Here is a 14,731-nt window from a genome sequence, read left to right on the forward strand (position 1 = left end):
AAAATTACAACTTAAAAAAACTCACCATGCTACTTACTTAATACCTTGGAATGTCTACTTTGTAAAAATGGGTCATTTGGGGGGTATTTGTACTTTCCTGACATTCCACGGCTGTCTGCCACTCTTTGCAGTTTTTATCAAAGTTGTAAAACAACCTCCTCATGCAATCTTTAAGTGCTGCGTCCCTGCGCTCTTCTGCATTGACCAGCTCACCAAAAAGCTTCTCAATGGTCTTTGTCCAGTAACGTTTGTAGCCCTTTGTGGATTTGAGCTCGTACTCCTCTGGCAGATTGCGCTCCGTTACACTCTCTGGCATTTCCATTTGGTAGCGATTCTTCGCCGTTCCCCAATACACTATATTTTTACAACCAAGCCTCTTGCATTGTTTCTCCAGATAGTCTGTAAGATTCTGCTCGGCAGTCTTGATATCTCTCAGTGCTTCGTCATAGTCAGGGTCAAAGCCAGCTTTAGGGGTAATCACCAGTTTTTTTAGCCTTCTCGTGATCAAATGAAGTGTCCCACCTCGTTCAGACGTTAAGTCTGGGAATCGACCTTTAGGATGTTTATCTTTAACTAGATACTGACCGCCGGCTGTCAAATGACGGCCAGGCGGCGCACCTATTGTGGCGGGAGGCAGTCATATGACGTCCTCCCGTTTAAAAAGGGAATGCGCGCGATCGTGCGCGCGCATCCCTGTTTCTTCGGTGGCGGCGTGTTACGGAGATACTGCTCGCCACTGAAGTGGGTGAACAGCCATTGGTTATGGCCGTTTACCGCGTGATCGGCCGTGATGAAGTCACGGCTGCTCACAGATGGTCACACCCCGACTGTGCACTGGGAACACTGCTCGTCACCGGCGCTGGTAAACAGCCATTGGCCGGCTGTTTACCCACGTGATCCTTTTACAGCCTATCACTAAAATGTAAACAAACCGTGGTAACGAGATGTTACCGGGTTGTTCTGCTCCTCACACACCGATCGTGTGTGAGGAGGAGATTGCGGTAACATCTCGTTACCGCCTAGTGTACACCAATCACACCGATTGCCTGCCCCCCCCCCCCCCCAATAAAGAGGACCTGTTAACACCCCTCATAGTACCTGTCAATCACAGTCCATCAGAGCACCTGCCCCGGCCCATCAGGGTGCCCGAGCACCTGCCCCGGCCCATCAGGGTGCCCGAGCACCTGCCCCGGCCCATCAGGGTGCCCGAGCACCTGCCCCGGCCCATCAGGGTGCCCGAGCACCTGCCCCGGCCCATCAGGGTGCCCGAGCACCTGCCCCGGCCCATCAGGGTGCCCGAGCACCTGCCCCGGCCCATCAGGGTGCCCGAGCACCTGCCCCGGCCCATATCTGTCACCAGGCCATCAGAGTACCCGAGTACCCGTCACCAGAGTACCCGTCACCAGGCCATCAGAGTACCCATCTCCAGCCCATCAGAGTACCCAAGTACCTATTTGCAGCCCATGTGTCATAGAATATACGTTGGGGTGATTACTTTCCAAAATGGGGTCATTTTGTGGGTAATTTTACTGTCCTTGTGGTCCAGGACCTTCAAAAGTGTGATGGGTAGGAATGAAATGAGATGTGTCATTTATGCTCCTAGAACGCCTGAACGTACTACTTCAATGTTCGGCCTCTCTATGTGGCCAGGCTGTGCAAGTCCTACACATGCAGTATCGCCATACTCGGGAGGAGTAGCAGAATGTATTTTGGGGTGTCATTTTTGCTATATACATGCTATGTGTTAGAAATATCTTATAAATTGACAATTTTGTGTAAAAAAAAAAAAAAAAAAAAAAAAAAAAAAAGGAGTTTTAATTTTTTTCCACATATTCCAAAAACTTCTGGAAAAAAATTAGCCATTCAAAAGACTCATTATGCCTCACAGATTATACGTTGGGGTGTTTGCTTTCCAAAATGGGGTCATTTTATGGGAAATTCCATTGTCCTGGTACTCCAGGGCCTTCAAAAGTGTAATAGGTGGCTGTGAAATGAGATGCGTCATTTTTCCTCGTAGAACGTCTGAAGGTACTACATCAATGTTGGTGTTCTGTATGTGGCCAGGCTGTGTAAAAGTCTCACACATGTGGTATCGCCGTACTCAGGAAGAGTAGCAGAATCTATTTTTAAAAAGGGGTCATTTGGGGGGTATTTGTACTTTCCTGACTTGTTAGTGTCTCAAGAAATGAGATACACCTGATGTACTGAAGGCCTGATCAGAAGTGATCAATTTTCAGTGATTGGCACCATAATTTGTAGAATCTAAATTTCACAAAGACCAAATATATACTAATGTGGGTTATTTTTACCAAAGATATGTAGCAGTATAAATTTTGGCCAAAATTTATGAAGAAAAATTACTAATTAGCAAAAATGTATGACAGAAACAAAGAAAAAAGGCATTTTTTTTTTCACAAAATTTACGAATTTATAAATTCGGGACACTGAAGATCGGCGACCTGATTATTAGTGTAGATGTTCCCTGTTTGGATTTGCCGGTTATCGGGTCTCCTCATGCACTGTTAGCGCAAGGAGAGGATTGCCGATAACTTTCAAATCCTGTTTACGCTGTTATGGGACACAGCTGGTCACATTGTAACGAGTACGCTGCAATTGGCTCTTAACTCCGATCATCTGTGTCCTAAGGACAGCAATCACAGATCCCTGTATATGCATGTCGCAGGAGGGACGCAGGCTGCAAGGTCATGGGAAGACATCAATAGACGTCCTCCCAGCAAAGTGAGCCTGCAGCTGTATCCTTCTTTCGGCTATACCACGGGTGGCGAAGGGATTATGTTTAACCACGTTAACCTTAGCCCTAGTTCACACCAGTGCAACTTGCACCTAAGATTTATTTGCTACTTCATTTAAACAGAAAATTATGCAAGTTGCAATGATTTCAGAAACAAAAACAAAAAATTTTAAAAATGTGCATACTAGCCCATGAATCAAAAGGGTCTGCGTTACCATGAGAGTTGGCAGTGCTCAGAAGAGGCACAAATTTGTAAGTTCTAATAAAGCCTCATGAGTGCAGATAAACAATAACAATAATTCAATTTTTGTGCAGTTTCTCAGATAGTATGGCTGAATTTGCATTGCATTCAGACCAAACTTTCACAGGCCCCTTTTTTGGTCCGCACCAGAATCGGATCGCATGGGTGTTCACACTCACCCTTTAAAAAATAAAATAAATAAATAACTTTTATTCCTATTAGAAGGAATGTAAACATCCCTTGCAATAGGAATAGTGCAAGGCGGGTCCTCTTTACAGAGAGATGTGGAGTCTGCAAGCCTGAGATTAATAATAAAAGAAAAAAAAAAAAAAAAAAAAAACCCCACGCACCATGATCTCAGCCTTTCCAGCTGAATATACAGCGGTTTACAAATGCCGGGCCTAATGTAAAGTCATAACATAGCGCCCGGCCTCCGAAGGTCATAGAGACTGCCATGGACCATCTGGCGGCTCCCATCAAAATCCAGGATGTCATATGATGTACACTAGGTTGGAAGTGGTTAAAGTGGAACTTTTCCCATATCTCACATCAGCATGGATATCTGCACGCCGATAATCTGAATATAGGTTTCTGCTGGCTACATTCATAATACATATTTGTATTTAAAGTGGTTGTAAACCCTTACAACCCACTTTGACCTACAGGTAAGCCTAGATTAAAGGCTTACCTGTAGGTCCAAGAAATATCTCCTAAACCTATACGGTTTAGGAGATATTTGCCCGAAGACAGGCACCGCTGTGCACCGCAGGCGCACTGAGCGCGGCATTTCCAATAATGGACCTGCCGCGCATGTCGGCTCCCTGCGCATGCGCGGGAGTGATGTTATCGCGGCTCCGCCGAATGACAGTGGCGGAGCTGCGAGACCCCACCGAGAAGATGGATGCGTCGGACTACAGGGGACAGCGGCGACTTCGCTGGCTCCTGTGTCAGGTAAGTGATACATAATGGGCTACTATGCAATGCATAGTAGTCCATTATGCTTTGCCTTTGCAGGGAATGAAAGAGGAAGTAAACCCATCAGGGTTTACTTGCTCTTTAACAGCAGCTACAAACCCCTTCTGTCAAACAAAATTTTGTAGTGTTTAACCGAATAAAAAAGCAGCACACATCTATGCAACAGTTGGTGGGAGGAAATACACATCTTGATAATTGTTGTCTTGTCAGGTTTTTTTTTTTTTTACCTCCATTTCCTCCTCAGTATCAGAAGGTTCTGTGCAAACAGCCAGTGCCAGCCTCTTGTCCTTTTCAGTTTTCAGTGCATCATCTGCCATTTTCATTGCTTTAGTTATTTCAGGCCTGGTACTGAAAAACATGCCCCTTTTTGGGCTTCTGCGGCAGAGGAACCTAAAAAGTACAAATAAATATGACATTTAAAAAAAAGAAAATGATCCACATATACACACACACACAAAGATTTTAACTAAACTAACTTTGGAAAGGCTTGGCATGGTTTTTACAGTCTGCTCTCAGTCATCTGGCAATAAGTAAACGGTTTATGTGCAAAGATATCGATTTAGGTCACCTCCTGAATGGCATGAGGTGGTGGGGGGGCGGGGGGTATTGCACATACAGCTACGGCGATTCACGCAGCAGTGCCAACCTGCCGCCGTAGAACGACAGCAGCTGGTCGGCAAGCAGCTAACCTGTTGCCAGCGTAACTAATGTGCGACGGCAAAAGGGTGGGCTTCAACTCCCACACATGCACCTTTGGGCTGCCAAGGTTTTTGAGAACGCACTCACTGAGTGATGTGTCAATGACCAGGGTGGCTTTGATTTAAATCTCCTCGATTTAACCACTTCGGCCACGGAGGATTTGGCTACTCAATGATCAGCCCATTTGAGATACGGCACTGCATTGCTTTAAGTGACAATCGCCCAGTTGTGACAAGCTGTACCCAAACAAAAATTGATGTCCTTTTTTCTCCCCACAAAAAAAAAAAAAAAAAAAAAAAAACCCAACGCAATATTTTGTATACAACAAAAGGGAGGAAAGAAATGGGACTTGAGGCAAGTCACTGAATGCATACCTTATTCGATTCATTTATAAAATAATTATTAACAAATCATATTATAGAGGGTGTCAATCTGAAATACAGGACACAAAATAATGTAATACATTTGCATAAATATGTAATAGTTATACAGAGCAAGATAAGACGTAAGAATTATAGTTACGAGAGAACACTCATCCATTCATAAAAGTTCAATGAACATAATCTATTTTTCATGGTGAGCCAAAATTGTCTAAGCATCAGTTCGATGTAACTCATGGCTCATGCCAATCATCAGGAGTAAAATGCTCTGAAATTAAATCAGCGATATCTACAAGTATAGAATATCCTTTAACCACTTGGAATCCGCGCTATTGCCAAATGACGGCATTAGCGCGGACCTACTTTTCCGGGACTACGTCTATTGACGTTGTCCCGTGTACGAGCGGCCTGCGCGCCCCCTGAGGGGCGCGCGCGGCGCGCTCTGTGATCGGCGAATCCAGGAGACTCGCCTGATCACCGATCCGTGAAAGGGGTCGATCCCGACCCCTTATCACGTGATCAGCTGTCAGCCAATGACAGCTGATCATGTGATAGAACGGAGCCGGTAATCACCGGCGGCCGTGATCGGGACATCAGTCCCGATCACGGCCTACAATACAAGCGACCACCTGCTCCCTGCCAGTGCCCACCTGCCCCCTGCAGTGCCATCCTGAATGAAAGTAAGTGCCCCCCGTCAGTGCCCATAGTGCCCACAGTGCCACCCACAGTGCCCACAATCTGCCTCAAAGGTGCTGCACCCCAGTGCCGCCCATCAGTGCCCAGCAGTGCCGCCCATCAGTGGTACCCATCAGTGCCCATCGGTAACCGCCTTATCTGTGCCCATCGGTAACCGCCTTATCTGTGCCCATCGGTAACCGCCTTATCTGTGCCTATTAGTGCCGCCTTATCTGTGCCCATCAGTGCCCACCAATGCAGCCCATCAGTGCCCACCAATGCAGCCCATCAGTGCCCACCAATGCAGCCCATCAGTGCCCACCAATGCAGCCCATCAGTGCCCACCAATGCAGCCCATCAGTGCCCACCAATGCAGCCCATCAGTGCCCACCAATGCAGCCCATCAGTGCCCACCAATGCAGCCCATCAGTGCCCACCAATGCAGCCCACCAATGCAGCCCATCAGTGCCCACCAATGCAGCCCATCAGTGCCGCCTAATCAGCACACTTCAATGAAGGAGAAAAATGACCCATTTGCAAAATTTTATAACAAACTATTAAAACATGATTTTTTTTTTTTTTGCATCTTTTTTTGTTTGTTTAGCAAAAAATAAAACTCCGAGCTGTAACTAAATACCACCAAAAGAAAGCTCTATTTGTGGGAAAAAAAATGATAAAAATTTCATTTGGGTACAGTGTTGTATGACCGCGCAATTGTCATTCAAAGTGCATCAGCGCTGAAAGCTGAAAATTGGTCTGGGACTGAGGGGGGTTTAAGTGCCCAGTAAGCAAGTGGTTAAAAACGGAGAACAATCTCTCAAAATAAAAAAAAAGGTGTGTAACTTACAGTACGGCCAAATGGTGACGGCGTAACACCCAACCTTAAATCCAGGGGAAGAAGAGGGACAAGGATGATCATCTCCCCCCCGGGGCTGAGGTGAGGTGTCCCACCTCACCTCAGACCAGACAACAGCCAGGAGAAGACCAGGTGAATTACTTCAACACATTCATTTCACATGGTTTCATTTTCCTTCCCTTGCAGAGCAGTGTGGACTGTTAAATATACACCAGATTCACATGGACGTGACATGGTCACCACCTGGCTGTTGTCTCTGGTCTGGATGGGACTCCTCACCTCAGGCCCGGGGGAGATGATCATCCTTGTCCCTCTTCTTCCCTTGGATTTAAAGGGTGGGCGTCACCATTTGGCCGTACTGTAAAGCCCCATACACACTATCAGTTTAATTGATTTTTCATTGTGAGCCAAAATTGTCTAAGCATCAGTTCGATGTAATTCGACGCATGTTTCATGGCTCATATCCCTAGGATATAGGTGTGACTTAAGCCCCATACACACTATCGTTTTTTCTGCTGAGTTTTTCCTTCAGATTTACCAAAACCATATAATATGGAGGTCAAACATTAGAAGTTTCAATTTGTATTGAATGAGGCAGGCCCTTCCACTACATGGTTTTTTTTTCTATTGAAAAAGCCCATGGCGTGCAAACACACCCAAAAAACTTCCACCCGGTGCATAAAAAAAGTGCACACACATAAAGAGTGAAACACTAAAAAGTGCAGACGGGTGCCTGATGTCCTCCAAAAGAAGGACCATACCCTGATCCCCCGGGGCGTTAGGCTCCAGACAGGGACTGAGGTACCAGACTCAACAAGTGGGCCCCGGACGAAACCGGAAGCCCTCCTTTCCCCGGGAGGACTGCCGAAACAGAACCTCCTAGGTACTTGGTACTGTGGGGGCTTCCCCGAAGGTAGGCCCCCCCTCATGGAGATTGGACCAAGCCATAAGGCCTATGTCCGCTCTCCCAGAGACTTTCAGGATTGGTCCGAGGACCGACACCCTACTCATCAAACGTGCAGTGACAAACTGTGACAAGACACACACAAATAAAATAAATAAAAAGTGAGGAAGGGATAGTGAAAAGTGGCCATTGTGCAATACCACGCCTTCCACTACATGGTTTTGGTAAACCTGAAGGAAAAACTCAGCAGAAAAACCCATAGTGTGTATGGGGCTTAAGTCACACCTATATCCTAGGGGATATCCTATACTTACACTGATTTAATTTCAGACCATTTTACTGCATGAGCCATGAAACCTGCGTCGAATTACATCGAACTGATGCTTAGACAATTTTGGCTCACAATGAAAAATCAATTATGTTCATTGAACTTTTATGAATGGATGAGTGTCCTTTTTTAACTATAGTGCTTATTAAGTTTTATATTGCTCTGTATAACTATTACATTATATTGTGTCCTGTATTTCAGATTGACACCCTCTATAAATGTGATTTAATAATTTTATAAACGAATTGAATAAAGGTATGCATTCAGTGAATTGACTCATACAAAGTCCCATTTCTTTCCTCCTTTTGTTGTATACATATCAGGGATGGAGGCTTGTCATTGTTACAATTAGACCCCTTTCACACCGAGGGCGTTTTGAAGGCTCTATAGTGTTAGAAATAGCGCCTGCAATGCGCCCTCAAACTGCTGCACCATTGTCTCCAGTGTGAAAGTCCGAGGGCTTTCACACTGGAGCGGTGCGCTGGCAGGACGTTCAGAAAAGTCCTGCCAGCAGCTTCTTTGGAGCGGTGCGTTTACCGCTCCTCCACCACTGCTCCCCATTGAAATCAATGGGGCAGAGCTGTATTACTGCTGGCAGAATCCCGCTATTGTAGGCGGGTTTAACCCTTTCTTGCCCGCTAGCGGGGGCGGCCGAAATGCGCTGCAAATCCGACAGTAAGACGCAGCTAAAAATAGCGGCGTTTTACCGCCGATGCTATGAGCACGGCAGTGTGAAAGCCCTCTTAGGTTGAAGGCGAGGGAGGTGGCAGCAGCAGTTGACTGGATGCCCGCTAACAGGCGCTGCCATGATGGATCTGAAATGACAGGTGCCCTTTAAAAATTGAAGGACTCCTTCTTGCAGGTAGTTAGAATCTTTAACTTCATTTTTACTGCTTGCCCTTCCGCCTCACACTTTTAGCCTAGTACAGATGCATTTCTCTTCAAACAATCACACAGTCTGTCGTGTACATAGATTTTCAAAACAATGGGATAAAAGAATATTCCTCAACTTTGTTTCATCTCGTGATTACTTTGAAATGTGTGAATGCATCAATGCAGTGCGTGTTCTCTCAGTTAGGATTCATTGAATGAGTTTACCAAAAATTTAACATTTTGCAGAATATACAGCCTCATGCTACAGAACTAAGCTCCATTTCATGCTAAATAGAAAACTCTTTAGATTTTTACTCCAAAAGCATACATTTTTATTATATATATATCAATATAGAGAGATATATATAATAATATATATATGCATAGCTAGAGAACTAACATGGATTGTTGCGGTACCAGAGAGGGGTTTTATACACAAGTTAAGAATACATTTTAACAAAAATTTACACGTAGAAAACACGAAAAAAAAACATCTATAATAGTTACAAAAAATATCAGATGGTTGACACGTTTCACTTAACCACTTAAGGACCGCCTCATGTAAATGCACGTCGTTTTTTTGAAGAGGGATATCTCGGTAACAGCAGATACTGCTGCCACAAGCGAGATAACCCTCTTTACAGGAGGCGGTCCTGTGTACGATAACGGTGGTCTCTGCGGTGGGTTCACCGCAAGATCAGCGTTATCGGTGGCGGGAGGTGCCACCCCCCTTCTCTGGAGCCGTCGGGTCCTTTCTTCTGCTGGGTATAGAGACGAGAGAGGCTAAGATGGCCCCCACCCATCTCTATACCATAGGAGGGCGGAAGCAACGTCAAAACGTCACTTCCGCCCACACCTCTTAAAAAGGTATAGTCCGAATATGAGATCTGAGGACTTTTTGACCCCCCAGATCTCATATTTAAGAGGACCTGTCATGTTTTCTATTACAAGGGATGTTTACATTCCTTGTAATAGGAATAAAAGTGATCCATGTATTTTTTTTTTTTTTTTTTAAGTGTAAAAATAAAATCAAGTAAAATAAATAAATAAAAAAAATTTAACCCCCCCCCATCCCGACGAGCTCGCACACAGAAGCGAACGCATATGAAAACGGCAGTCAAACCACACATATGAGGTATTGCCCCGATCGGTAGAGCGAGATCAATAATTCTGCAACCTGTAGAATTTTTTAAATATCGCTTATGGAGATTTTTGAGGGTAAAAGTTTGACGCCATTCCATGAGCAGCGCAATTTTGAAGCATGACATGTCTGGTATCAATTTACTCGTCAAAAAAAAAAAAAAAAAAAAAAACTTGGGCTAATTTTACTGGTGTCTTTTTTAATTCAAAAAGGTGAATTTTTTCTCAAAAAAGTACGCTCTTAAGACCGCTGAGAAAATACGGTGTAAAAAAAAAGCTGTTGCAATGACCACCATTTTATTCTCTAGGGCGTTATTTGTGTATTGGTGTGTGGTGTGTATTTATATTATGTTTGGGGGCTCTAAGTAATTTTCTAGCAAAAAAAAAAAAAGTTTTAAACATGTAAATGCCAAATCTGAAAAAGAGGCCTGGTCCTTAAGTGGTTAATAACTTCTTCAGAATCGGTTAAGTGAAACTCGTCGACCATCTCTGATATTTTCAGTAACTATTGTATTGAACCTTACAATGAGTCGGATGTTTTTATTGTGTGTTTTCTATGTGTAAATTTTGTTACAATAAATGTATTCTTTATTAACTTGTGTATAAAATCCCTCTCTGGTACCGCAATAATCCATCATGTTGGCCCTCTATGCAAAGTTGGATGAGGTACCCTCATAGCCGTAATGTTCTTTAATCTATATTTTATCCACCCTGTCAATGACACATCTAGATCCCAACAATCAGTAGCTGGCAAGACCAGCTCCCCATCAAGTGACCACTATGCAAGCCAGTCACATTGGTCATATGATTGTGGATCCTCCCCACCCCCTGGGCGCTCAGAACTTTTCAAAGTGACACTGAAACGCTGGATAGGGATTAACATGCTCTTCTCACACCACTGTCCTCTGGTCTGCTCATTGACCAAGTCCAACATAACTGGTTTACACATAAAAAAAAGTGTTTATAAATAAAACTTCAACATTTAAAGCGCTTACTTACCTGAATAATTCTTCACATATTTTATGCCTATCCATCCTCTAGTTGGTGGGTCATCAAAGAACTGCACGTGAACATGAAGAGACTTGCCCTTTCCTCTGAAATGTGTGTCTTCGTTGGGGTGGTTGTAAACTAATGACGGCCACCAGGGGTGACCTGGCATCTTGGCCCAAACAAGGTCACCAGGTGAGAAATCGCAAACACTGCAGACAGAAAAATACATTTCTTATATTAATAATATCCCAGGAAGTGTCCAACGTTTTATAGCAGAACTCCAAGCATAGAAGAGAGAGAACATAAGCTAAATACAGTTAGCTAATCACTAAGGTGGTTGTAAACCCTTACATATACCCAGTGAAGGGACAATCCTTATGCAATATACACAGATTAAAGAGGAAGTAAACCCTGATGGGTTTACTTCCTCTTTTTTTCCCTGCAAAGGTAAAGCATAATGGACTACTATGCATCGCATAGTAGCTCATTATGTGTCACTTACCTGACACAGGAGCCAGCGAAGTCGCCGCTGTCCCCTGTAGTCCGCCGCATCCACGTTGCTTGTGGCGTCTCGCAGCTCCGACGAATCACAGCGGCGCAACCGCGATGACGTCACTCCCGCGCATGCGCACGGGAGTCGCGTCTCGCAGCTCCGCCGCTGCCATACGGCGAAGCCGCGATGACGTCACTCCCGCGCATGCGCACGGGAGTCGACAAATTAGGCAAATCCATTCTTGGATTTGCCGCATTTAGTGCGCCTGCGCGCCGCTGTCTACGGCGCATGCGCCGTAGACAGCGGTGCCCATTTTCGGGCAAATATCTCCTAAACCATATAGGTTTAGGAGATATTGCTTGGACCTACAGGTAAGCCTTAATCTAGGCTTACCTATAGGTCCAAGTTGTTTGGAAGGGTTTACTTCCTCTTTAAACAAATCTCCTATATAAAAGTTGTACCTGTGTATCTGCGGTCTCCTCTTCAGGCAAAGTCCTGAATTTACTAAGCTTGTCTATATTAAAAAAAAAAAAAAAAAAGGGGGGGGTGGGGGCAGAGCTGAAGTAACATTCTGCAGAGCTCAGTGAGGAGAGCTCCTGAAAGCTGATTGGAGGGAAGGTACACCCCCCCCCCCCCTTCACACAGCAACAGAGCTGAGGTTGTCAGTCAGCTGGAGCTCCCTCCTGTATCACCATTTTTCTCTTGGTGTCAGGAAATCTTGTCAGAAGCGATTCATGCTAAAAGAAGCAGCAGACAAAAAGTGACACTTAGTGCTCTTAACTGAGACAAGTACACACTATAGAGGGATATGTTTTGTTCATATTTCATGTCTGAGGTTTACAACCACTTTAAACTAGTTGCATTAACCACTTAAGCCCCGGACCATTTTGCTGACCAAAGACCAGAGCACTTTTTGAGATTCGGCACTGTGTCACTTTAACGGACAATTGCACGCTCATGCGACATGGTTCCCAAACAAAAATGGATGTCTTCCCCCCCCCAACAAATAGCTTTCTTTTGGTGGTATTTGATCATCCACGCGGTTTTTATCTTTTGCGCTATAAACAAAAGAGCGACAATTTTGAAAAAAAAATAAAAAAATTTTACACTTTGCTATAATAAATATCCCCCAAAAATATATTTAAAAAGATTTGATAAAAATGCCATAAAACTATCCCCTATTTTGTAAACGCTATAACTTTTGCACAGGGCATTGCATCCATGTAATCTGTCAGCGGACACAGCCGTCAACTGATCAGTGCACCGGCCCGCTGCCAGTGTCATGTGATCGATGTGACCAATCACAGCAGATCACGTCAATTGTAAACAATGGATGACTTTCTTTCATGCCATCCATTGTATACAACTGTGCTGTTAGCTGCGATTGGTCAGTGATCACATGGTAGAGGCCAATCACAACAAATCTGAATTAATCAATTTCATTCAGTAAAATAGTACTACAGATCCCCCTTTGCCCATATGCATGCTTTCCATCCCCCTCACATGGCTGTGGAGGGTATTACAGATCTACCTCCCTTTCTCATATTGTTGCTCCACATCCCCCCCACATGTCGGTGAATAGTCTGTCGGACTTTCAGCCGAGAATCCCCCGTGCGCATTGTGAGGGGAATATCTCCTAAACCTGTTCTGTTTAGGAGATTTATTTTTACCTACAGGTAAGCCTTATTATAGGCTTTCCTGTAGGTAAAAGTTGTAAAAAGGATTATACAACCGCTTTCAGTGCCACAGCCCCCCCCCCCCCACATGGCAGTAAACGGTACTGGAGATCCCTTCCTCTCCCTTATTTCTGCTTCACACCTCCCTCACGTGGCAGTAGATGGTACTACAGATCCCTCCTTCCCCACACCTCCCTCATGTGGCAATGAATGATACTACAGATCCTCTCCAATATTTCTTCTCCACACCCCCCTCACATGGCAATGAATAGTATTACAGGTCCCCCTCCCTTTCTCATTGTTGCTCCACAACCCCTCGCCTGGCAGTAGATGGTATTACAGTACAAATCACTCATTTCTGCTCCACACCCCCTCACCTGGCGGTGAATGGTACTACAGGTCCCTCATATTTCTTCCCTCCGTGTTTCGGGGCACCCGCTGACTCCTTCGGAGGGGAGTTCTTCTCCCCTGGCTGCAGCTGAACACCGACAGAGGTTCAAACCCTCCCCTAAATCGATAAACTGTATATATGGTGAATGGTGTTGCGCTCCACTAATAGTACAGATAAATAGATAAATATGGGTATAACTGTCAATATACAATGTGATATAGAATATAATTCAATCCATAGTGCATATAGTGTAAAAACTCAAAAATATAGTGGTAAAAAAAAAAAAAATTTGAAATAACCAAACAATGAATAGTAGTGATATGGATTGAGAACTTTTCTTCTTTTATAGAGAAATAGACACTTTTACTATTAATTACTCCTTGCACCTTATTGGACATTGAACTATTCATTGTTTGGTTATTTTCAGATTTTTTTTACACTATATACACTATGGATTGAAAAAAAAAAAAAAAAAAAAATGTATATATATATATTTTTTTTTTCAATCCATAGTGCACATAGTGTAAAAAATCTGAAAATAACCAAACAATGAATAGTTCAATGTCCAATAAGGTGCAACGGAGTAATAGTGAAAGTGTCTATTTCTATATAAAAGAAGAAAAGTTCTCAATATTCCCATATTTATCTATTTTATTTATCTGTACTATTAGTGGAGCGCAACACCATTAACCATATATACAGATGTAAAATATGGCAACCTCTGAGGTTCATGCTTTCAGAAAATATATCATATTTGGCTATTATAAGTAATTTTTCTAGCTAAAAAACATGTTTATTGTAGCAAGTGTGCGAGACATGTCAAAACTGTCTCTTGCAGCGAAGGGTTAACAGTTTTGTCAGTTAAAAAAAAGTCATGTGACATGGCCATATCTATTTTTAGATTGTCAGTTAGAAAATGTCAGTTAGAAGAAAAAAAAAGAAAGTGGTCTTGCGACATGCCCATTGGTCAACCCACCTGATGATGTCATAGCGAGCCAGTCCCCGATATAAAAAGGAGCTCTGGCAGGAGCTGGGCTCACTTGCAGAATTTCTCTTCTTGGGAAAGGACGTGAGCTCTGTTGCTCTGAGACACGTTGCTGATTATTTTATAACTGGCGCGTTTTCATAGTGATAGAAGTGCGATTAAGTCAGGGGATCTTTTGTTTATCAACTTAGGAGACCCGAATATGCAATCAAACATGGTTGCAGACTTACCAGCAGAAAACCAGCCCCCCGCACAGCCCAAAGCCCCTCGTAGAGGAGTGCGTAAGGGTATCAGGCGGGGGTTTAGGGCAGTTCTTAACACCATCTGCCCCTGTATTCACCTAAAACCCCGACACAGACACAGAGAAGGTATG

The 14,731-nt window shown here is 44.0% G+C and overlaps 1 protein-coding gene across 4 annotated transcripts in view; it reads right to left on the minus strand.

Moving 5' to 3' along the window:
* LOC143987091 (uncharacterized) overlaps positions 1 to 14,731 on the minus strand; it is a 91,140-nt gene that overhangs the window by 75,610 nt on the left and 799 nt on the right. For 2 of the 4 annotated variants that reach the window (XR_013276594.1, XR_013276593.1), the window contains exons 2-3: positions 10,823 to 11,022; positions 4,196 to 4,358 (exon numbers count right to left, since the gene is read on the minus strand). Coding sequence is in view for 1 of the 4 variants with exons in the window: in XM_077485620.1 (XP_077341746.1) it covers positions 4,196 to 4,358 (163 nt within the window). In the remaining 3 variants the exon portion in view is untranslated. Of the gene's footprint in view, positions 1 to 4,195; positions 4,359 to 10,822; positions 11,023 to 13,359; positions 13,383 to 14,731 lie in introns of those variants that run through there. The other 2 variants (XR_013276595.1, XM_077485620.1) reach the window with 2 other exon arrangements.

This window comes from Lithobates pipiens, unplaced genomic scaffold (genome assembly GCF_037356315.1).
Source record: "Lithobates pipiens isolate NorthernLeopardFrog02 unplaced genomic scaffold, aLitPip1_a1.2 Scaffold_18, whole genome shotgun sequence".
NCBI lineage: Eukaryota > Metazoa > Chordata > Amphibia > Anura > Ranidae > Lithobates > Lithobates pipiens.